The 24972-nt window shown below is 37.2% G+C and overlaps 1 protein-coding gene across 1 annotated transcript in view; it reads right to left on the bottom strand.

Moving 5' to 3' along the window:
* LRP2 (LDL receptor related protein 2) overlaps positions 1 to 24972 on the bottom strand; it is a 146496-nt gene that overhangs the window by 84455 nt on the left and 37069 nt on the right. The window contains 12 exon segments of the mRNA XM_080398878.1: positions 363 to 569; positions 1360 to 1583; positions 3818 to 3987; positions 5124 to 5252; positions 7620 to 7739; positions 9138 to 9281; positions 10099 to 10215; positions 11233 to 11346; positions 11466 to 11576; positions 19669 to 19785; positions 22314 to 22436; positions 24626 to 24733. Of these exon segments, the coding sequence (XP_080255004.1) occupies positions 363 to 569; positions 1360 to 1583; positions 3818 to 3987; positions 5124 to 5252; positions 7620 to 7739; positions 9138 to 9281; positions 10099 to 10215; positions 11233 to 11346; positions 11466 to 11576; positions 19669 to 19785; positions 22314 to 22436; positions 24626 to 24733 (1684 nt within the window).

Here is a 24972-nt window from a genome sequence, read left to right as displayed (position 1 = left end):
TCATGAAAAAGATGCAAAGAAATGATATACAATGATAAACAAAGAAGACAATGTATATAATTCAAAAATAACAAAAAGCAAATGCTATAAAAAGGTGTACTGTAGTAGTGGACTATAAAAAAGTATATTATAAACGAAGTGCAATAGATATTCAAGGTATTCAAGAAAAAGGACAAAGCATGAAGGAGGAAATGAAGATTGTCTAGAAGTGGGATGACACCACAGATAGCAAAGTGCATCACATATATTACGTTGTAATTTTCATCCTTTGCATATCGCATTTTGTTAGACAAATCTTTCTTTGAACTAGATACAAAATAATTAGTATAGCTGTAACCTCCAAGGAATAATATTTCTCCTACCTTTGAAGCCCATCATAAGTTACAGTCTCAATGTAATCAAATCGGCTGTCAACCCAATAAAGTCTCTTTGATACAATATCCAGAGTTATTCCAGCAGGCCAACCTAATTTTGTTTTTATCAAATCCTGACGGTTTGTGCCATCCATAAAGGCCCTTTCCACCTTAGGATCACCAGACAGACTATCCCAGTCTGAGAAAAACAAGTAGCTATAAAGAAAACAAACAAACAGAAAACAAAAAAAACAACAAAAAAAGAAGAGTCCCATGTTTCCATGATATTTTATAAAAAAATATATATACACACACATAGAATTTAAAACCAGCACCCCTTCAGGACAGAGTCTGATTCTCAGCTGGCATACAATGAAAACACATTTTATACCTCCTGCTCAAGAAGTAATTTGCATTTTCTTTTATAGAATTAATCTAGAAACATGCTTTCACCCAAATGACCTCAATAACACAGTTTCCTTAGTAAAATACAGGCTTATGTGTACTGCCAAAAATAAACCAGTGAAATAGACGCGTCATGAAAGCAGCATCCATCACTACAAGTTGCAAGAAATTCTGCTCTGAGTATCCAAGCTTTCATGTCTCACATACATTTTTGAAGCCTGTTGGGCTGGGAGACACTAACTTCCCTGGCTTCGCTCCACCACTTTATTTCAGATAGTAGGATGCCTGTGGATGGTATCACAACAGAAATCTTTCAGGATAATTTCTCTTCTGCAGGGCAATTCCACAATTCCTCTATTTTCAGAGCTGCTCATGTGCATACAACTCTAGCCATAAAACAGATTCTGCACATTAGGAATAAAAGCAGTGCACAACCCTCCCATAACAATTTAAGGTGTAGAATAGATAAGGATAGAATGTAAATGTTTTAAACATTTCTGCTCTAAAATGACCACCCTAGCTATTTCTTAGTTCTCCTCCTTTTGCATGGAATAAAGGAATTTCTGACATTTTTAACCATTACCTGATATGTATCACTTACCCAACAGTTGGATCAAGTGCTATTCCTCTAGGATTTCCAAGATTTTCAGCAATAAGAGTCACACGGTTTGTTCCATCCAAGTTAACCATATCTATTCTGTTTACACTGGTCTCGACCACATACAGTTTATTGTTAACCCAATCCACTGCTATATTTTCAGGTGTGTCAACTGAAACATTTAAAACTTCTTGGAAATCAGAGCCATCAATATTAATAGAAAAAACCTGAAAACAATACAAATATTGTCAGAGCCCACACGATGTTTTGCTAATCACAAGACATATGGCACTTGTCCTTTATCATCACATTGAGCACAGATCCACAACTGGCCACTAGATACAACAAAGTTACCCACTAAGCTACTCCTTATCTTAGGGGCTTTTGCAAAAATTTGGAAAACAATGCAAAAACTACAGGAAGCTTACCTTCAACTAGCATTTCTGCAAAATGGTCAAGGTAACAGACTAAAAGAGCCTCGTGCTTTAGCAAACATGACAAATTGCTGGATTAAAAAAAAACTCAGATGGGGAAAGTGCATCTTGCTTTCCTGGAGTCTAGCAAAACGCAGTACTTTTATTAACTGAAAACAAATGAACATGCTTTAGCAAAGCTCTCATCATTGACCACAAACAAGAGGGGGAGCTCTTACTGCACCAACCACTAAGGAGAAATTGCAAAGTGAAGAAAGAAAAGGAAAGCTCTCTGTTCCAACATAAAGGAGAAAGCTTAGCATTGCTTCTGGTCTCCTTTATTTAAGGCTAATTTTAACAGCAAAATAAGAAATACTGTTGTTATCTTACATGCAAGCTCAGAGCTACATGAAGCAAACAGTATAAACATGATGATTTTATGCAGAGAGTAACAACATGATTATAACACTGGGTAATATGAAAAGCTAGGAATCATTACCCCTTTTTTGGAACCACAGCAATGAGGTTTGAAATGTATTTAAATGAAAATACAGATTACCAGAGGTAAATATATGCAAGAAAAATAAGAGCTGAAATAGTTGTATCATTTTAAATATTCTTTAGGTCCAAGTAACAATAACCAAGCAAACTATTTAGCTGTCTATTCTGTTTTTCAGAAACCTTGTTGATGGAACAGCTTATGGGCATTAGGTTATCAGCCAGTACACTAAATGAGATAAAGATGACACAGAACACAACCCACAATTTTCTGGTTTAGTTTACATCTTTATCTTAATTAAAAAAAAAAAAAAAGACTAGACAAACAAATCCCCTAATAACACTTTCATTTTAAGACATCAGTTGGAAATGCAAATCATATTAAAAAAATCTTAATGTCATTGTTTTCATCTGTGTATTCTAGCTAGGACTTAATTAGACTAATTAATCCTCATTAATTAATCAGGATTTAACTATATTAGGTCAGATAAATAGGCAGCCCTGGCCATCTTGTCTGTGCAGCGAAAAAAACATATTATCTTTTGTTTCTACCTTTCACAGAGATAGCATAAATCTCCTGTCTCATGAAAGTTCATATTTGAGCCTGACTTAGTTCAGCCAGTATCAATGCAATTGCAGTAATGGGAACCTACTACAGTGAACATAAAAAAGCCAGAATTGTGAACAAGTCAAAAATTGTGCATACAAATCCTGTCCTACTTGACAGCCATGCAGTGTGCTTTCCAACAGAACCAACGTGGCACTGTAGTAGAAACTACTTTACAGCTTATGTGTAGGTTCAGAGTAACAACAGCGACATCAAATTGATCCATATGTGGTGTCACCAGGAGGCAGGCCATGGATTCTCCTTCATTCTGCATGACAATCAACATGGGGATGAAGACTGTGGAATTTCAGCATTTGTCCTAGGACTTTTTTTGTTTCAGTAAGTTATGCACAGATATAAAAAAAAAAGGGTGAAGTCCAACTTTCACAAGGGTCTCCAGACTGTTTCTTAAAATGACTTTGTTTTACTGTATCTTGAAGCTAAAATATTTCCTCTTAAAAAAAAGAAGTAATAAAATACTGGCTTATTACACAAAATACTGTCAATATTTGTTATCCCAGCTCAATTACAGTGCCATTTGAAGTATATGAAGAAATCTGATTTCTATCATCTTGGAAGGCACAAAGCTTTTACATTTTAAACTATCATGTTTCAAAAAATTACAAAGAAAAATTTGTTCAGTTTTGAAAGAATGTCTACTATTTCTCTTAATTAGTTTTTTGGACTCCAACTCAAGTAAAATTAAAAGTTGCTCAAGACATTCCCATATAATAGGATGCTTTGTTTAATATGTCACATGTAATAGTATAGCTTGAAAAACGCAGTCATTAACATAAAACATTTCAAGGAGCTTTTTTGTTAGAAAACAAAAATACAGCCAGCTTCTGCTCTCAAAAATGAAGGCCTATCAACATATTCTGCCTCTTGTGCTTTTCTACTTCCAAATACACAAAAATATATTCTTCCTGTAATTTCTACCCACCTTATCTTGCACTGTATCAGTCCAAAAGACTCTGTGCAGGTAAAAGTGAAAGTCCACTCCAACTGCAACCCCACGATTCTGCGACTGCACCAAAGTACGAAAACTTCTTCCGTGAAGATCTCCGATCAGTAGATCACGGCCATTAGAAAAAATAATTGACGCAACACCAGCTGAAGCAGGGGTGACAAATATATGACTACTCTGCAGGTAAGCTATTTTGCAAAGAGGCATTGAAATATATACATACTGGTTCATACACACTGAACACAAAGGTTTAAATAGATCCTCAGACTACAATCAGTAATAACTTGCTTTGATTTGCCTTTGGTTTCTAGACTTGGAGCAAGCCAGGCAGGAATATGTATTTAAAGCCCTACCAAGCAAAACTTTTACAAAACCCCTGTGCATCTAAACTCTGAAACACTATTTCTACTCTTCAATTTCCTTGGTTTTGCTCCCTTAAAGTATAAACTTTCTTAAGGTTTTTCTGCCCCATGAGATTCAGATATTCCTTGATTCTAGCAGGAAGGCCATTTTTCTTATATTTTTATGTACTGCTCTATTCTACCTGCCTTCTTCACTCTCTCATCTCATTAGAAAATCTTTGCTGTACTTACAATAGATTAGTAATTCCAATAAGTCTTTCAAGGAAAGCTCACTTTCAAAGTAGATGCCCATTGAAAGGCTTGGTGTAAGTCTGACAATAAATACATTTAAGTGCAAATCCAATTCACCCTAAACATAAAACCCTCCCCAATAAAAGCAAAAATGAATCCAGGGAAACTGATTTAGAACAGGTATGAAAGCCAGAAGTATGGTTTCTCTCACAAGCAAGTGTTTGAGCTCATAATTCAGCAAAACCATCTTCTTGCATGGCACAGTCCTTCTGCAAAAGTGAGGTTTCCTCATTTCTTCATGCCATTGAGTTCCACAGAGAGCAGGTCAGGAAACCACCTCCCACAGGAGCAAGATTTTGCCTGTTAAGGAAGGGCTCTGGCAATGACCTCCCAACTCTGAGGAAGTCAGGAATGCTGAGAAAGCACTGGAGCCAAGAAGGCATCCATTGTTTTGAGGAGAAGCAGCCCTGATGAGGCAGTCAGCCCCACCAGTCTACAGGTGTGAGCAGATGCAGTCTCTTGATATTTGCTGATGTTCTAAATGCTCTCCTGACCTTAAGTCCTTAAGACAAGAATTAAGTTAAAAATCAAACACCATTGTATGGCGTAGCCATGTAGACTGCACCATTGTATCTAGCTGTATGTATTAATCCAACAGCAGCAAAAGATTTGTATTGCTACATGCTAACCTGAAGTGTTGGCTCGACAATGGCGATGATGCTCTAGGAAATAACCTTCCACGCAGTGGCACCGGTGATGTCCCACACGATCTTCGCACAGCTGGTCACAGACACCCCACATTTTGCAGTCATCAAAATCTGTCAAGTGAATTATGTATATTTATAAACAATGTTTATTATAAAAGGAACGTCGTTATAGTTGGGAAGCTGCAATTCTGTCCTCTCTCCTTGCTTTGTATCTTTTTGCAAAACTGTAGCATGGGAAAAAAGTTTTTATATGTTTTTCCACAAATGTTTCATTTTCTATTTCTGGATAACAAAACAACCAATGTTTGCTGCCCAGGGACCTACCCATGCCCTCTCCAAAAAAAAACCAAAAAAAACCAAAACAAACAAACCACAAAAAAAAAAAAAAACCACACCTGTCAGTGTGGAAAAATCATTGGAAGGAATGCCAGTGTCTGCTTTCCACAATCTGCAGTATTCTTCCTGCAATCCTGCAACAGATCTGTATGCTTTGCACACACACACACGGCTGGATTTAAGCCCACTCTAAATAAGAGCCTAAACTTTATGTTAGTGCAATGCTTAAGCTAGTAAGTCCTGCTAAAAGGCAGTGTTTATTAGCTCAGACTTGGTACTATGCTAACAGGTGTCTGATTTCCAGTTAAAAGCTAGCTGTGCACCAGAACTAGCCAGCAAAAAGTACAAAGTAGTTCACTTTGGCATGTGAAATACCATACAGACAGACTCTGCAGCTTGGACAATCCAGCAAGCACTCACAGATGCCTTCTGCAAGGAATTTCCAGGGTTGCTGCAAAATTTTTTACTTATACAATTATGAAATATTTAACTAGTCATCTTTTAGAAACAAGGACTTTTTAAATTCTGATTTTCTAAGAAAAAAAAAATCAGATCTGAACACTGTCTGGTGTTTCGTCCTAGTTGTGGTTATTTAAAGCCCAGGAGATTTCTGACGCTACTTAACACATGGTTTTGACATTAGAAGTCTGACCTCCTTCACTTGAAAACATGAGTAGAATCAGTACCTTACATTGCTATTGCTGGAAACTGGTATTTCTACTGTTTAGCAAAAAAAAAAAAAAAAAAAAGAAAAAAAAAAAAAAAGAGATCTCAAATATTCTTCCTGCTGAAATTTCTGGTTTAAAAGAATTATTAACAGATAAATGAAAATGAAATATTTCCTAGATAATGTATTTCGGTACTGAAAAAATGTTGTCCTCAGTAGCTTTCCAGCTTCCATACGCATCAAAACCCTTCAGTTTACAGTAAGACAGAAGCAAACAAAACAAATTGAAAAGATCATGGTTTCAAGAAGTAATACACTTTGCTAACACTATAGCTTCATTCTTCTGGCCTTAAACCAATAACATTAATTTAAACTAAGGTCTGGAATTATACACTACTACAAGCCTCTTCTCCTTGACAAGTCTTGTTCCCACTACAAACATATGCCTAGATCTTGGCAAACCAAAATACAATTACTCTGATTTACAAGTCAGAATCAGACAGCTAGGTTTACAGGGCAGTCAACAGCAGAACAACAAGAACAACAGAAGTCTCACCAGGACTGCACCAGGTTTGGGAATGCGTCCTTCATGTATTCCTCACATAAAATAACAGTAATTTTGGGCGTGGAGTCTGTGCATTGATTCCTTCTGTCTATTAAGAGCAACCATGTTGTTACTGCTGCTCATACAGCCCTAGGCCATCAGTATTCTCAAAAATAGAGATATCTCATTAGAGACTGAGCACCTGGCATACTTTTAATAGCACAAACACCACAGACTGGGTTGAAAACCCATAGCAGGTATTTACCCAGGTTCTCTCATTAGGCAGGGCTGAACTTCATGATTCTCAAGTTACTCTGTTTCCAGTTACTGAGACAAATAATTTGTACCACCAAGGGTTTGTGCGGCCAAGTTACAGCAGCTACGGAATAGAAATGCAACACCAAAATAGCTCACTTACTTTTACATTCTTACAAATGAAACGTCATAAGATATACAGCCATTCCATACTGCAGATACAAAGCACCCTTTTCATTTTAAAGTACAATGTTATCCTGTCTTCATATAATAGCCACTTTCAAAAAGTATGTAATACTTCAATATCATTAACTGTTTTTCCAGGCATGCAATAACATACATCCCTGGAGCAGAATCAAACTCTCCCCATCTAACCACTAAACAACATGTTAAAAAAGTCTGATAATAAAGCAGCCATCCAAAAGTAAATCTTTTCAAATATAATCACGTAATCATAACAGCCCTATTGAAAGAGATCTTTATGATACCTCTCTGGTTTGTTTCTGTGTCACCAAGCTGATATCATACTAAGATTTTTATTGCTTTCCTGGCAAATAGAAAATCTCAAGTCAGTACATCCACCCATTTGGAACTTACTCGCCTTCCTGGAATTAAAACTTTCACAATGAGCTGTGAGAACATACTAAATATCTGCAAATCACTGTGCTTCACTTACCAATACAAGTACGACTGTCATTGCTACTTATTGTATATCCTGCAGGACAATAACACATCCCTCCTGATGGAGAAGAATGACAGCGATACTGGCAACTCAAAGCAGCACAGTGTGATATGTCTAAAAAGGAAATAAAATAGTTCCGAAATACAATTAGACATATTACCAATAGAAGAGCTCTTTGCCTTACTAACAGTTAAAATAGACTACAGTCTTTTCTATAATGAGTCTACAATTTCAGGAACAGCTTCTTAAAACAAACCTGCACAAGAAATTATCTCTAAATTTCCATGAAATCACATATGCTAACATACATGCAGGCAAGGAAATGGAAGACAGAAGATAAGCTAATGTTTATAATACGTTTTCAGAATGGAGTTAAAGGATAAGCATCAATCTTATATGAGCAACCACTGGTAAAAGCCATGTAAAGAGCTGCACAGAGGAAACCATTTGCAATGCTTCGTACCTTTCTCTGGTTCCACAAAGACCTGCTTGTGAACAACACATTCTTGAGCTCCATCTATTGGCATGCAACCTCTTTTATGCAGAAAAAACCTACTACATTACATTAAGAGGAATATCTATATTACTCCAATATATTATTTGGATTGTGTTCACGGAGAAATTCTTTATCCTTTTCTTCTTCTCTTTCTTCTTTTTTCCTTCACCTTTCCTTGTACTACCACCTAATAAACAATTCAGTTATAGGTGATCAAATTATGATTGTAAAGCACTGGCTAACTTCCACTTCCCTCCTTTTCATCTGCCTTTTCCTTAGTTTCTTCTGTTAAACACCTTGCTTTACAGCCCACATCTGATGTTACTACTAAACCACTCAGCAAAGCAGGAAATGCTTTTTTACAATAAGATTTAATTTCCTATTATTTCTTCTGCCTTCCTATTCCAAAATGCATGATAGTTTTAATAGGAATTTTCCTTTTCCTAGAAATTAAAAATGTTGAATACCGTGGGTCTGATTCTCAGAGGGAATCAACGTTCATAAGAGTGAAATTAACAGGAACTATGTATGCTCATTGCCACCAACAGAAAAAAACCAGTATACCACTAATTGGAGAACCAGACACCAGACATCCCAGGTGAAAAGATATTTTTGAAAACTGTAATCTAAGTGACTTAACCAAGGCTCAGGATACAGTAATTCAGTCCTGTGTGCCAATCAGTACACAACACTCCTTCTTACTTATAAAGAGGGAAAAAAACAGATATTTAAACAAAAAAGGCATATAGCACACTTTTCCCTTCCTTCTTGAAAACATGTTAGGATATGGAGAGCGAGTTAAAATCCTTATTTCTGAAACTTCATGTACATATTTACAAAAGGAATGGTCTGTTCACAGTGCATATGCCTTTCAGATCATCCAGTCAAAACAGTGACAACAAAAATAGTGAGCTTCCAAAATTCCAGCATTGTTTAGGAGACAAAAGGTGAACATAAAAAGAACTCAGTGCTGATGTTTCTGCTATTCTGTGTATGCTTTTGATTCTAATACATACTGCAATGTCTTCCCGCAGTGATGTTAGTTTCATCTTCTCCTGCAGGGCAGTCTGCAGCCCCATCACAAACTTTCCCAATCGGAATGCAATGCCCTGACCCAGGGCAGGCCCACTCCCCTGGGTAACATTCGTGATGACCACTTTCTATGGAAAAGAAAAACAAGAATGATTAAGGAGTTTGTTTCAAATAATACTTAGAATTTCTTCACTAACAGCTTCCGAAAGCATCTCTATCCTTCATTATTCCATGTATGGCTCTTGCACACAGCTAGGAAAGAGTATAAAAAATACCAGTCTATACTTCCTTGTCATGCTTTCTTTTACCTTCAAAGTACAATGCAAACAATACTTCTGCAGACACATGAATCCTTCTAGTCTTCTGTGTTGTTAGAAACAGTAAAACCATTTAGCTTTAGACTAACTGGTGCATCAGAAATGAAACTACAGTTCTGTGGGTTTAAAACACGCAAAGGCTGTCTGGACAAAGAGAATAATGCTCATCATAGAAAATGCCAATGAAAGAGAAAAAAGCCCACTGTTCATTCATTAAAATTTCAGTTTCTCGCATGACCAGTCTTGACAGGAACTGAGTTATCTGCATTTTCAACCAATTGATTTTGGTTATTAGGAGCCTCAAGTCTCTTAATACATGACCTGAAAAATCTCCAAAAGAAAAAAAAAAACAAAAGATTTGAGGGAAGATGTAAAAGAAAAAACAATGTTGCTATATGCTCAACTTCGTGTGCATCTTACTCAGTATCACAGTAATAACTTTCACACGAACAACAAAAAAAAACCCTGCCTAAGTTAAAAAAAACCAAACAAGTGATGATGAAATTCTAAGGTTTGTACAGAATTAAAATGGATTCAGAACATCCTGATTGGTCAAAATTTCATAGAAGTAACTTAGTGAGGTCTTCCTCTGAAAATGTCATCATTATAAATTAGCATTAGCGTGTACCACATCCTCTTTCATCTTCGTTATCTTCACAATCATCATCTCCATCACATATCCAGCTCTGATGAATGCAACGGCCACTTGGGCAAGTGAAGAAGTTGCCTCTGCAAGTTGCATAAGCTAAGGAAAGAAACATGAGAAAATCAAACTAAGTGACTAAAAGATTAGAAATAGTAATATTGTCTCGTAGATGAATAGCTATTTATAATCTCTCCTGAAAAACTGAACCAGTTTCATATCTTGTATATATTGTAATCACTGCTGGTTTGCTCTGGTTTTAGGTATGAACTTTATTTTAGAATACTCTGATTCTTTACAGAACTGAAAGGGAAGGCTAAATTTCTTAATTAATTGTGCAATTAGATGCTAGGCATACTAGTCTGAGGTCCTTAGTAGGATAGAGCAAGTAAATAGCAACATCTGGCCTTCCTGCAATGCAGAACATAAAACTAACTTAGATCCTATAATCAGTGGGGTACCTTTTTAAATATATAGCTCACACGTGTGACAACTGTATGATTCTAACTCTCCAGCTGTGATTCAAACTCTACAGCTGTGATGTTGAACACTTTGGGATACCCTGATCATGAAGAAAAGAATAAGCAAGAAATTTCCAGAAACAGAATGGTCAACTAAGGACCTTACCTGAACATCTAAAGTACAACTGCCTGTGCAGCTATCTGTCTATACAGCTGTACCTTACGGTCAGTGGGAATAATTCTAAAGACCCATTCCATCTATCAGCATATAAAAATGCAAAAAAGAGTCAAACAAATTTGGACAAAAAACAATAGCATGCTGTATCTAACTGATACTTGAAACTGAAGGAATTCCCTTTGAGTCATGCTGAAATGAAGAAAAGGACAACAACATGAAGAAGCGAAACTATATGTGTCAAGGAGCAAACTGTCACTGAATCCAGCAAATTCAAATAGTAACCACACACCCAGGCACTTAGCAGCAAAGACAAGCTGAAAAAAGTCTATCAAAGTAGCACTGCCATCTTCATCTCTCCATACAGAAACAGTGGCTAGCTTTTGATGGCTGTATAGCTAAGCAATCTACTTCCTGCTTGAACCAATTCTTAGTCAAACAGTTAAAGAAAGTGGAGAAAAAAGAAAACCAAACACATCATACTGCAAGAGTTCTCATCACTCCTGTCTCCACAGTCATCATCATGGTCACAGATAAAGGCTCGTGGGATGCATTCTCCATTGGCACACTGAAACTGCGTACTGGTACATCCATGTGCTGAAAAAGATTTTAGCACAGAAAGGCATACAGAAAATCTGTCAGAAAACTACAATCTAACTTTAAAAGATGGTCTATAAAGCATATGAGTTTGGGGTCACTCTGCATATGATACTTACTGCAATTAGCTTCATCAGAAGAATCTCTGCAATCAACTTTGCCATCACATCGCTGACTTGCATTAAAACATGCTCCATTTGCACATGATAACTGTTCACATCTTGGGTAGTCTACAATAAGAAATCCTTCAGTATTAACATGAGTGTTAAACTACAGGGTATGAGTCACATATATCCAGTATCAACAGAATATCTTGATTTATAGGGAAGCAAAAAAAGGAATGCAAAACTTCCCATGCTATTACTGACAAACAATCCATTTATCCAGTATACTGTCTTCTCCAACAGATATTTAAGAATATCCTCTAGATAGATGCTACAAAACCTCACAAGAAACAGGGGGAAAATTAGATGCCCACCCACACCCCACAGAGGTCTGCAACTCAAATAGTTTACAATATGATAGAAAAAAATGCAACACAAAAGGAAAGCAAGCAGTGAACAATTATTTTATTTATTTGCACTTCAGTTATACACTTTATTGACCTTAATAAAAGTGCCTAGGTAGAAAAGCAGTTCCTGAAATTTACCATTCCTAGATCCTTGCAGAATGTCATGAGTTCTCAAACTCAAGAGACCAGATTTTTGATTTTTATGATTTTGTTCTAATTAAGCCAAGGATGTTAAACTTCCAAGTCCATGATCAACTTCAGGTTTTCTGGGTTTTATTACTTGTTTTCCCCTTCCCAAAACGAAAGAAGATTCTGCAGAATGAATGATTTTCTCAGTTTCTGACTGTTCTACCTATGTAGATGACCTAGAGGCCAACACAAAAGATTATTTCAAACAACTTTAAACCAATTCTGAGAATACCTGTAACTACAAGCAACCAGTGAGTTTAGTGGAAGTATCCAACAAGTTAAGCGTGTGCACCTGCTAGAGTTGAGCAGGAGAATAAGTGCTTAGTTTAGCTTACTGCCGTGTAGACAAAAGTTACTTATTTCAGGCAAATGGCAAGTATGAAAGTAAGTAATTATTTTTTGAAGTGAGATTTATTGAACCTCTGCCTCTACAAAGAAATACAAGTAGGTAAGTGAACTCAAGAAGCAGAATAACCAAATTTCATTTTTCATTTTTTAGATTTTCAGTTTGAATTCTTATACCATTTTACTTCCATACTAGTTAGTAAAGCAGATAGAGAAGGCTCTCACTTAGGCACTTTTTCATTCATACTCTTGGAATTCAAAACACAGATTACAAAATTACTCAAGCAGAACTCAGACAAGCCGCAATTTTTCCAGGCAGTGGCAGACTGTTTTGCTTGTTTCTGCTGTTCTACATATCATCACATTCCCACTAAACTTCAACCACCTATGAAACAGGCTCACATAATTTTAACTGTTAAGTTCTTGATATGAGAGCATAAACCGCTGTGTTGACACCCACTACGACTATGTCCCCAGTTGATTCATTTACATGTAATTCATTGTCACTGCAATTAATACAAGTCTGCAAGTGACAGGTAGGAACAGTGTGTTCGTCAGAGAACGGTATCTCAATCAGAGAACAGTAGTTGTAGTTTATCAGGGTTCCAGCTGCACTGTTCCTACCTGTGGCCTTCTAGTGCTAGTTTCTAGACCTTCCATTCCAGAAGTCTGTAATGACAGTGCTAACACATGCCCTAAACTTGATTAGCATTATTTAGCCCCACTACTAATCAGACTCCCTTGTAACACATACATCTCATCCGTTTCTTGCTTGGGCAGGGCTTATGAACAACTCCTAAAGCTTTGGAAACAACATGGATTCTGAAATCTAAACTGCCTACAGAAAGAAAGGCAGTCCTGACCTGGGGCTGCATTTTAAGCTCACTGTGGAATCAATGCTTCTTCCCTGCCTGGAAGCTGAGAAGGCATCACAGTTCCAGGAGTTCTATGGCATAGCAGGCAATAGCTATGGCAGTACAAGGGTACAGTAAGTAATATAGAATCATAGAATCACTTAGGATGATGGAGCACATAGAAGAAAAAGAATATTAAAAGGTACTTGTTTTGTAAATGCACTGAAGTGGGAAAGCTTTTAAGAGTATTTATAATGGATGGTTTGTAATTTTACTCATCTTTCTTCCTATTCCACAAAAATACCTGCATTGATGTTCGAAACTGTTTCTGACAGACTGACCATCAAACAAATAGGACCCATTGCCTGCACTGCCTGTTTCTTCAAGAATGGCCAGGCAAAATAAGTATCTAGCCAGTACTAAGATTTTCTCAAACCTTTAGAAAATGGGATAGTTTGTCAAAGTTTTCTCTCCTGCAGCAAGCCTGGAGAATGCCTCGGCCTGGAAAAATCTTTATTATATATAAAATCTAGTGTACAAATGCAAATCATTATAAAAATACCAAGCAGAGCAGTAAGTAAAGACATTTTGATGATGCTTGAAAATATGCATTTTGACTACATAGGTGGTTGACCAGAACGTGAACAAATACTTTTTCTTTATTTTCTTTTCAAATCTGCTTGGTGCACAGATTCTTTATTTTAATTGTAGTTGCAGAGGCAAGAACATTCTTTGAAAAGCTTGATGGAGATTAATTTAACTTTCAAACTCTGTACAGGTAATCCCAGTCCCAGTCCCCTGCCTAAAGACCAGGTTAGTAAATTATAGTTCTGATCACAGGTTTCTCACTCATCTGAAAGTTTTTCACTGCATTGTACATTGTACTCTTTGTACTTTATAGCATACTATTTTAATAAATTTAATTATTTGGAGCATTAAGAACTAATCCTCATGGATAATAGCAAAGCTGTGAGTTGCACTCCAGTTCAGGAGCATCTGCGCTACCAGGACCCTTCCACAGTAGATCGCCATCCACACTTTTATGGGAGGAGAAGTAGCAAAGATACAAGAATCAAGCAAGAAATAGCAGCTTCTGAGAGGGCCAGACACTGTGCTACACTTTCTAACGGCTTCTAGCTAAGGCCTCTGTGGCAATCACACACAAGATGCACGTATGGCATTGTGTCTGTGGTAGACTCTGTCAGCATTGAGGGAATGAAGAAAGCCAAAACAGAAATTCATAATAATACTAGGAAATCTGAACATGAAGTGCCTGTTCTTGAAGTTGCAAAATGCTTTCTCTCCAAAATTTAGAAAATATTAGCAATGAGTGAGTCGAGTTCTTGTACTACCTATCACCAACTGGAAAGTTCTGAATAGGAAAAGAATCTTGGCCTTGGCAGTGGGGAGGGTAGGAATGGGATGAAACCCCTAATCTGGAAGGCCTATACAATCTAACTTAATGAAAAGCTCTCTAGCAAAAAAAGTCTGGAAAGAGAGTATCATGGTAGTTTGAATTTAAGTGCGAAGATCTTACATTAGTCATTGCATTTGGAGTTTGCATAATAAACGTTTCCTAGCTTTTATCTGACTGTTGTTTTGTTTGGGTTTTCTTAACTAAGATTTCTCTGTACACACCTGACCCCAGAGCAATGCATTTTGGCTATAAAAAAGCATAGCTGCTATCCAGGAACTGATACAGATCAGAGAAGCTGATGATACTCTCTCTGTTCTAGGGGGCACATAGAAGAAAGGTCAGTGCTCTGTGAGGGACGTGGAACTATGTAAAAACTAAAGGAAGGGTTCTCTTCCAGGGACTCAGACATGTTTTATTTCTAGGTCAGTGACAGATAGATTAGAAAGAGCTAAAAAGGAAGGGTAAGAGTCCGTGTTAAAAGCATGACAAGGTAGGTAGTTTGCATCTAAGGAGGTCTGAAATACAGCTGTACAGGATGAGAGAGTGAAAGACGATAGTGTAAAACTGAACATGGGATTAGGAGAGAAAAGTGAAGGGACAGAAAGATACAAACACTGTTTTCTTTCACCTTGCTTTTAATTGTGAAGAGCCTCCTCCAACATGAACATTGCTTCCTTTACCTTTTCCTCCCAAAAACCTTTGGTTAACTACAGAAAACTGAAAAGAAGAGATCTTTTCCTAGTGATCACATTTCCTAGAAGATAATATGAGCTTTGTGAAAACAGAGGGAAATCCAGCTATGTTTATTCCAGTGCTCAGGAGGAAAGCGAGCTCTTCTTTCTCTCCCCTTCCTCTTGTGCATTTCCTTCTCGGCCAAAACAATTCTCCACAATCTGTCTCCTGTGGTATCTGGCACTTCAGTTGCAAACCACAAACAATTGGCAAACGCCAGCACAAATGACAAATGAGGCACCTTGCTCCTTGTAACCCGCAAACTGTTTTGGGGCAATAGTTGCAAACATATCGAAATGGCATGTTTCAGTGTACACATGTACAAGATGCTTGAAAGCTCTGTCACAGGAATTGTTACACCTACATTATTTTGCTCTCTGCCTAACACTTACATTCTCCAAACTAGAAATAAATCCATACAAAACAGTAACTGGAAACAGTTGCAACTGATATCTGATTCAGCAGATACTGACTTCTATCACAGAGTTGGAAGTGTAACCTTCTGTAACCCTAACCCATGTTACAAAAAGGAGAAAGAAAAAAGGGGGGCAATTTCCTACTTTCATTTATGTATTTATTTATTCCTATTCTTTTATTGCAACAACATTTTACAAAATAAAATTAATTAAAATCCTTTGACTCACTGCCATGAGTCACCACCTCACAGCGGGCAAATCATTGCCCAGACAGCTTACAGCCTATCACAGAAACCAGGAGGAGGACTTACCCCAAGCCGAAGGGTGCTGTAAGCTACATGGTATCAGGTAGTGTTCACTACCAAAACGCTTTTAGAGCTGGCAGACTGACCAGACCCTCAATCCTGACCTTAATTCCCGATTTTAATCGCTGACACACTAGTCTTTGGTGGCCTTCCTTACCCTGCTCCAGTTTTGCTTCTCGCCTGTCCCAAACTCTCACTGGTGGAGCTATTTCCTTCAGCCTGAACTTCTGCCTTGTCCCGTAGCTGTTACATGGAATTTGTCCAACATCAAGAACATTCACCTTTGACCATGGCCCTTTTCTTTTTTCTTAGACTACATCCCTTATGATCTCTTCAGTTCTTGATCTTTGTTCACTTTCACCCTGATTTCCACAAATTCATCCCAGACCTGGCTGCCCATTTCCTGATCACAACAGCTATTTAGCATAGCAAATATGAGGCAGGAATTGACAGGTTAGGCAGCTGACCCATGGCAGCGACTCAGCATCAAAAATAGAGTTAAAAAAATCCAGTTTCTGGGCCAACACTCAGCCAATCAGCCTCAAACATGTCTTTAAAATACTCTCCCTTTCTCCCTCACAGCCTCAGTGCTGCTCAGCTGCCAGGAAGGTTATTCTAACAGTCACAATAAAGCAAAATGAATGTGGCTGGGATTTTCATTTTTCAATTACAAAGCTGAGGCATAAGAGAGAATTCTACCTTTAATTAAAAGAAATAAAGTATGTAACACAGAAAAATAACACCAGTATTGGCTGCTTACTCCCAAAAAGTATTTGGTACCTCAAATAGTCTGCTATTTCATTCTACATTTCTAAAGTTTTAAAATGAAAGTATTTGTTAGATGCTGACTACTAAAAAAGCTGGAATAGCAACCTGATATATATATATATTTAAAGAAAATAAAGACCCATCATTTTACAAAATTAAAACAGCTTCAATACACTAATTATATGACTTGTAACTGAAACATTGTTCTGATGTTTATCTTAGCCTCTGCATGGGTAGTTTTCCCTTGCTGTTAATCTCATTAGCAGTAAAATGGACTAAGGCTTTAAATTCCTTTGTTCTATTTTTTTATATGTTTAATTGTAGAGTTACTTCATACTGGTGACATTTTGCATTTGACCAGTTTCTTATTTCTTAAATAACTTAAGTTATGCAGCAACGAAACTTTATCTTCTTTACAAACTAAATCTGCTTCCAGACAGATCAGTTTGTGCAAGGTTTATACCTTGTAAACAGACATAATAAATTTGCATTTTGTTATCCTAAATACCTTTTTTCTTTCATTGTCCATGGATGTCCATGTTCATTTTATTTATGAATATTTATGAATATATATATTTATGAAACCTTTTCATGCAAATTAAATAAGGGGAAAATAATTACAAAGGATAAGGCAAAAATAGCAGTATTCCTCTTATATTTGTTTGTATCAGATAGTGTGAAAAAGGAAATGGATGAAACAGTGGGGGAAACTAATATTCAAAGCAAGTATCAGAATCTGCTTCAAAACAGTAAAATCTAACACTTACGCTAACCCTTAATGTAGAGTTAATAATAAAATCACCAAATTACTCATTTTGTCTTATGGCTTCTGTTTAAAGTTCCAGGTCTTGCAAAGACAGAGAGGTAATAAAATTAACCAGTCTTTCTGGAAGCACCTTGTCATTACACTCTTCTTGATTGTCTTGTCTTCAGCACATCACATTTCTTTAGTCTGACACTCCTGCTTGCAATGTTCCAAGTCACAGTCATTCTTCTGTCTTAGAGAGACTGTCAACACATATTCTAATAAACCAAAGTAGAGGCTGTTGAATGACATCAGGCAGTCCCTCTCTCCCTGAGGCTAAATATGCTGCCTTCACAACAGTCATGGGGCCTACTCACTGATGCAGCAACAACTGGGTTTCCCACATAGCCATAGAGCACTACTGTTATGTTATCTAGAGTCTCCTTTCCAAACTGCCTTTTTAATTTACTTAGTTGAGAATGTTAAACATGAAATGAAATAAAACGTGCACTTCAATTTTCAAACATCACAGCAGCTTCTAGTCTGAAGAAAGTATTGTGAGTATTGTTTTTAGGACTCCATTCCCATTTGACACAGATTCATTGCATTATAATGATCACACCATTTCATCCGGCTGTTCCACATTGTATTCAATGACTAATCACAGATTTCTTGGAGCTGTTGAACAATCACTCTTACTTAATTCACAGATAATGCATATTTTAAATAAATATCTTCAGGATATTATTTTATCTATCATAGATTTGCTAAATTAAGTTATCAATCTCTTTTCTTCCTCTAAACTTTAAGAGAAAAAGTGTCAAGTTACAGAAGATATTCTTACAGCAATGATATGAGGTACTTTGGATCTTGGCTTTTAGCCATTTGTGCTAGTGACTTCAAAATTGGCTGTGGGTCTATCACATGGAGAAGTTCCAAGTCAGATATCTCAGCAACCTTTTATACCAGAGTACTATATAGTTCTAAATCACCTTTCATTCTAACAGACTGTACATTTTAGCCACTTGTGACTAAACATGCTAGCAGCTAGCTGACCACCTAATATGCTAGTTTTCCTTTACGCAGCATGTGCATATGCCCTTTTTTTCTCCAAGTGCAGCCATTAGCAACATTTTATTTCTTGCTTCTTTATCCATTCCTTAGCATCCTAGTCTCTTCCCCAGGTCTGGTTCTGAGCAAAGTTTACAGTTATGCCTTTTTCCCAAAGGCACACTAAGTTCTAACAGCTGGAATAGCGGCTCACATGTTACATGTCACTCATGACACATGTAAAGCTTCTCCTTAATACTAACAATGACCAGACATGCTGTTGCACACTGTTGTGTAGGTGTTAAGCAAAAACCTCTCTGAAAAATGTGATCTCTATTCTGTATCCAGCTGTCCTTTCCATCAGTATTCAACCTAGGCCAGGATCTAGGGAGTCTGTCACCAGTCAGGCAGCCTCAACTCTGGGGAAGTTAAACTGAAAAAACATACTTGTCTATCTGCATTTTGCTGGCACAATATGAACAGCTTATCTGAATATAATATGACCCAATACCACTGCATCTCCACAGGAAACTGCAGCCTAGAACACAAATGCTTTTGAAGGGGTCATGGTCCCTCAAAGAAGTGAGCAGAGGTCAAATTCTGCTTTTCTATACAGGTTATAGTTACCACTGATTTCATAAGGTGTATGCAAAAAGTATATGAAAAACTTTGGCAAAGTTAGCTCTGAGTCTCCCAAGGCTTAAAAGCCATTTTAAAATGGTTGGGTTTTTCCAATGCAATATTAATTGTCTTTCAGAAAATGACAAACAAGAAGCCCTGATCCTATGGTAGAAGTTTGCATTTGAGTTCTGCAATCTGTATCAGAACACCAGCTCTAATACACCAAAGAATCTGAAATTAAACTCTTGTTAACAAGAAGCATATTGTGGTCATCCTGTCCATCAACAAGCCCTTTAATCTTACAAGTTTATTAAAATGCCACAGAGAGATGAGATGAAAACAGATCTAGTGCTAAGAGGTAAGACTCACGGCAGGCTCTTTCATCTGTTCCATCAGTGCAGTCCTTTACTCGATCGCACCAGTATGCACTTGGGATACACTGTCCATTTGAACATGTGAACTGCTGACTTGAGCATGTCCTTCCCGCTGCAAGAAACAGGCACTCCATCAGTCTTTTCCACCAACAAAGAATTTTTATGCAGAAAAATATCTTCCATCTTTCTCTTTAACTACTTCATCCTTCTGACAAACATTAGCATAAGACTTTCTCCCCCTAGTACCTTTGTGTACTCAAGGAGATTAAAGAACACTTGACAAGCACACAGCAGATGACATAGCTCTATAAGGCCTTCTGTAGCCTGCAAGGTCACTGCTTTTCTTGACTGAAGGGGTTGACCTCTAAGTTAAAATTTACCTCCCTATAATTGTTCTGCTCAAAAGATTAAATTATTAATTCTTACCATTTTCAAGTTTTCTCTATTATTTTGTTTAGTGGGTCAAAATCTTGTCAGTAACTGGAAGTTAATTGGTCAACTAGAATGCTACAATGTAAACACAGCAGAGCTGGAGGTAAGACACTACTTTCTAATACAGCCAAGACCTCAAGAGTCAAGAATATTTTACTTTCATAACCAACAGAGGATCAAGGATGATTATGTCTTGTCTCATGACAGCTGCGTCAGTGAAAAGGAGCCACATAAAACTCCAGTTCCACTTTCATTCCACTACAGCTAAATTAAACTCTGTTATTCTTAGGCAAATTAATTGGATCTGTGAAGATATAGCTGAAGGGCAAAATTATTGCTAACTTTCCCTCCCTTCTGCCACCTGCACATTTGCTTCTTTCAAACTCATGCTATATCTCAACATCACTCCAGTCTATACACTGGCATCTGGTCTGCTGCTTTACAGGGGCTCTCTATTCCTTCTTCTGTCAGCAGTGCTCCCAAAGTAAGATCAGCTACTGGTGCTGATGACTAGTGTCATGAGGAAAAACAAGAGCAAGACAGTGAAGTAAACTAAAATTGTTTTAATTCTGCATGTGTGACTTCCAGAGCTGTCAGCCATTTTTCTCAGGAAAAAAAATTACCATTTCAAGAAGGAAAAGCTCCTCAGGATTCCCAAGCCCAGAGGTAAAAAGTCCCTTTAGAAGAATAAGGACAAATACCAGGAGATGGCTCAAAAACAGCAGCAGCAGCAGCACAGTGCCACTGTATAGTTACCAACACTCATGATTAACCAGTGCATGGTGACCAGTACAGTGATCCAATTCAAAAGTCAACTCCAAGCTGTTGCTCATTTTACATTTTGTATCTACGTATTCCTTAGTTAAAACATAACCAGCAGTTGTGCTGACACCTTCTGAGAGGAAGAGAGGAACAAAAATCAGTTAACCTTAGTTCCCATTTTTTTCCATCCTCAGTGGGAACAAGTATCAAGACATAAAAGCACTAACCAAGTCCACGAGCAAAACCCTTCCAAAACTTTAACCTATGAATCTCCCCAGAATCAAGCGGGTTAGTGAGTAGTTCCAGAGTTGTTCAGTGTAAAGAAGAAGTTATTCAAAAATTATACATAGAATCAAAAGGAAAATAAATTAATCTTATCCTCATCACTTAAAGTAACTTCTAACACTAGAAGTAGCAGGAAATTGGTTCTTCAGAACACTACACTTGTTCTTCCTGTCTTATGCAATAACACAGACGATGTAATTTGATGCAATAATCATCTCCGTTCACTGTTCATCACTTCAGCATGTACTTAACTGTATGTAGCCCTTGAACTGCTTAGTCACAAAATTCAAGAGTAACATATTTTATTATCAATGTTTATCTTATTGTCGATATTGAAAAAAGACAAAGACTATGGCTATGGCAGTTAGGCTGCTAAATGATTTCTTTGCTCTAAAGTATGCAGAGAACATTAAACACTTTAGTTGAAAACAGCAATTTAAACATGATAATACACTGTTTAGCATATTAAGGTGAAATACTAATAGGAATTATGTCTTGAGTTTAAGCTGTCCAAACGATAACGAAAGAGTAGACTTTCACCCCATACCAGGACTTTTGGTATTACTCCTGAGAATAGGAGAAAGAACAGCTGTGGTCATTTTAAGTAATAATGTCATTAAACAGCATCACTGAAGATGGTACAAGAATCTTTAGCAATATTTATTTCAACTGACTGATAATTCCTCCCTTTTTATACATCAGAATTTCAAAAATTTTCTCAGAAGAAATGAACTTTTATATATATATATATATAAAATTGTGAGATGTCACTGTGAATTTTGTTATGCAGTGAAGAAAGCAGCTTTTTCTGTGACTGAGAGTATTTGGACATCAGAGTACTACGTATATTTCACCATTTTTGGAACTAGTAAATTTTGTATAGACTATAAAACTAATATGCACTGTATCTTTTTCTCCTTTTTTTCCCTCTTTTTAATTAACTGAAACATCAGTAATTTTCAGATTTCAAGATCTGGAGATGACATTTTGGACACATTTTCTGTATTTTACCTACTTCAGATGATCTCATTTCTAGAAACTACTTTAGAGAGACTCTTCTGGTAAAAGCTGTACTTAGAGCAGGTTTGTTCCTGTGTGTTCTCAATATGCTGCTATGTGAATTACCTTATTTCAGAAAGATGGTATAACATAAATACTTACGACATTGTTGATGCTCATCTGAGCCATCTTCACAGTCCTCCTCATCATCACAAACCCATGACTGGGGGATACATTCACCATCAGTCTGACACTGAAACTGATTTCCCTCACAGGTAGGTTGCGCTAGCATAAGTAATGAAAAAACCTGTCATTTCACAGACATCTGGGAAAGCACTTTTAAAGAAAACAATTAAATAAGGGAACAGACTTAAGGTTCAAGTGTTATTGGACTGTAACTTCCACCAAATACATGAAGCATTTGACAAACCAAAGAAAATGTACAGAGCAGTGAGGAGAAAGTGAACCAACAGAAGGATGCTCAAAGGCAAAATTCAGTTTAGTGAATTCCTGCATGTGAATCTTCCGGTTTGTATCCTCCCCTGGAGAGATAGGCTACTCTAGAAGGCAGGTCACAGCAAAAGCTTAACGCTCTGAATCACCCTCTGGCAGAGCCTCTGGGTTTTTTTCATTTATCTATGGAGTCACGCTATAGCTTCCCAGGTCTCACAGGGGTCTGTTCAATTGCTCTCATTCCACCTCAGCTGCTCCATCCCTAGTAGGAAGGTGATCATTCAGCACTAGCTCATGACTCTTCTCTGTGAATTCATGAGGCAAAAGTGAGGGTCAGGTCAGGACAATCTGAATGTTGTCCCACCTCCACTCTGTACTTTTCAAGTAGACAAAGAACAGGGAGCCATTAGAAAGAAAGATCAAAATAAATTTTTAAAACTGTGTTACAGGTTACTCCATCCCTAGTTAATACTTCTGGGAAGAATCACTAGCATAACACAGTCCACTAGGACTTAGTAAAAAGATTAACCATCTTTTTTCTCAAGATCATGTTTTTACAGTACTGCAAAGTCAACTAGACACACTTTGTGCTCATGAGATTATATGCAAGCACAACTACCAATGAAAACAAAAGCATCAAGGGAGAAAATTAAATCACTTTGAAGATTTAGAGTTTAGAAGTACAAAATTACATTAGAGGTAAAGTAATCAAAGAGACAAAATTGATCACATACTACAGACGACCATAAACTTCATGCATACTTTTTTCAATTCCTGTTTTTAAGAACCAAAAAATAATCTTGTTAGATGATTTTAACTTTAAGCCAGTTTTAAACAGTTTAAAACTATCTTCCTAGACACTTACATGCCCTACTACATACAGCACATTAACACATTGTTTTGAAAAGCACAATTAACTAGAAAAAACTGAAAAGTTTAATTTTCATCTTCCTAATTCATCACAGGTATGAAAATGAGAACAACTCAACTTCATGCTTATAACATGAAAAATATATTAAGTGTTGGGAAGGTTTTTGTCTTTCACAAAATCAACATGAATTTTACCCACACCTTGTTCGAAGTTCTTTCCAGTTGCAGTTCAGAACTAAGTTGAAATAACACACTATAGGACAACACTATTTTGTTTTGCCAAATCAAGGCATCCTTCATCCAGAACTACACTGGGTTTTGGAGCTAGCTGAAGTGCTAAGCAACAAATCAGACTGCCAAGCTATGTGAATGACCTCCAATTATTATATGGGTCAAGCAGTAAAGAAACAATATAGCATGAAAAGAACCAACATAAATCAGTCTTTCTCACTCCTCATCAGCTGAGGGCAAAAACTGGCCTAAATCAGTAAGTGGGCTGATAACTGCACCAGCCCACAAGACCTCAAAGAACATTAGAACCAACAAGGTACAATACAGGTGAGTTCCTGAAAACAGACTGTGGAAGGAATTTCTTCATTTTCACAACTTTTTAACATTCTACTTGAGAGAATCTTTGTGCGTGGATATTACAGCCCATCTGAATGCAATTGTCTTTGAGCTGCTGGCACCAAAGATAACACAACCAACTCTATCTAGACAACTAACCAAGACTCTACTTAAAGTACAGTAGGTACAGCTTGTTTTCTAGTGCCTGAAAGATCCAAAGATTTGGAGCTCAAGTGATGCTGGTGGGTAGCTGTATGTACATCCAACATTCAGGATTACCACAGTAATAGAATACAATATATTTCTACACCTACTTGGAACATTAGTCATCAAATGAAATGTCACTATTGGGCACTCAGATTTTTAAGACAAGGCTAAGTCATGTTAGAGGTTGAGCATTATTGATTTTCTGACTACCTAAGCCAATGGACTCAAGAAATATGATTCTTAAGTAGATTCTCCAGTCAATTAGGAGTTTTCTCCCCCTCCAATATTCATTCTTGTACCACAGGTACAGTTGAGCACATTGGGATCTCACTGTTTCTTATATTACAAAGAAGTTGTGGTATAGTTGTTTCACTTACGACAGCCAGCTTCATCTGTATCATCTGAGCAGTCTCTAGCCCCATCACACCTCCAATCTGCAGGAATACAGCGGCCATTTCCACAGCGAAACTGCCCCCGCTCACATCCTGCGGGGTAAAGCAGAGCAACAAGCAGGTTAGCAGTACCAGCATAAAAACAGACAGTGGAGTGCATTCCTGTCAGACAACCGTAATCTATCCAGCCCCCTACAGCATGGAACAGAGAGAAAATAACGTTATAATAATACAAAAATATAAATAAGAATATATATAAAAAAGATCTCCATGCACCCAGTCAACCAAAAAAAGAACAGAACCAGCTCTAAATCTTACAGGATTTGTCCCAA

This window comes from Falco punctatus (genome assembly GCF_963210335.1).
Source record: "Falco punctatus genome assembly, chromosome: 8".
NCBI lineage: Eukaryota > Metazoa > Chordata > Aves > Falconiformes > Falconidae > Falco > Falco punctatus.
This window is presented reverse-complemented; position numbering and strand designations above follow the sequence as displayed.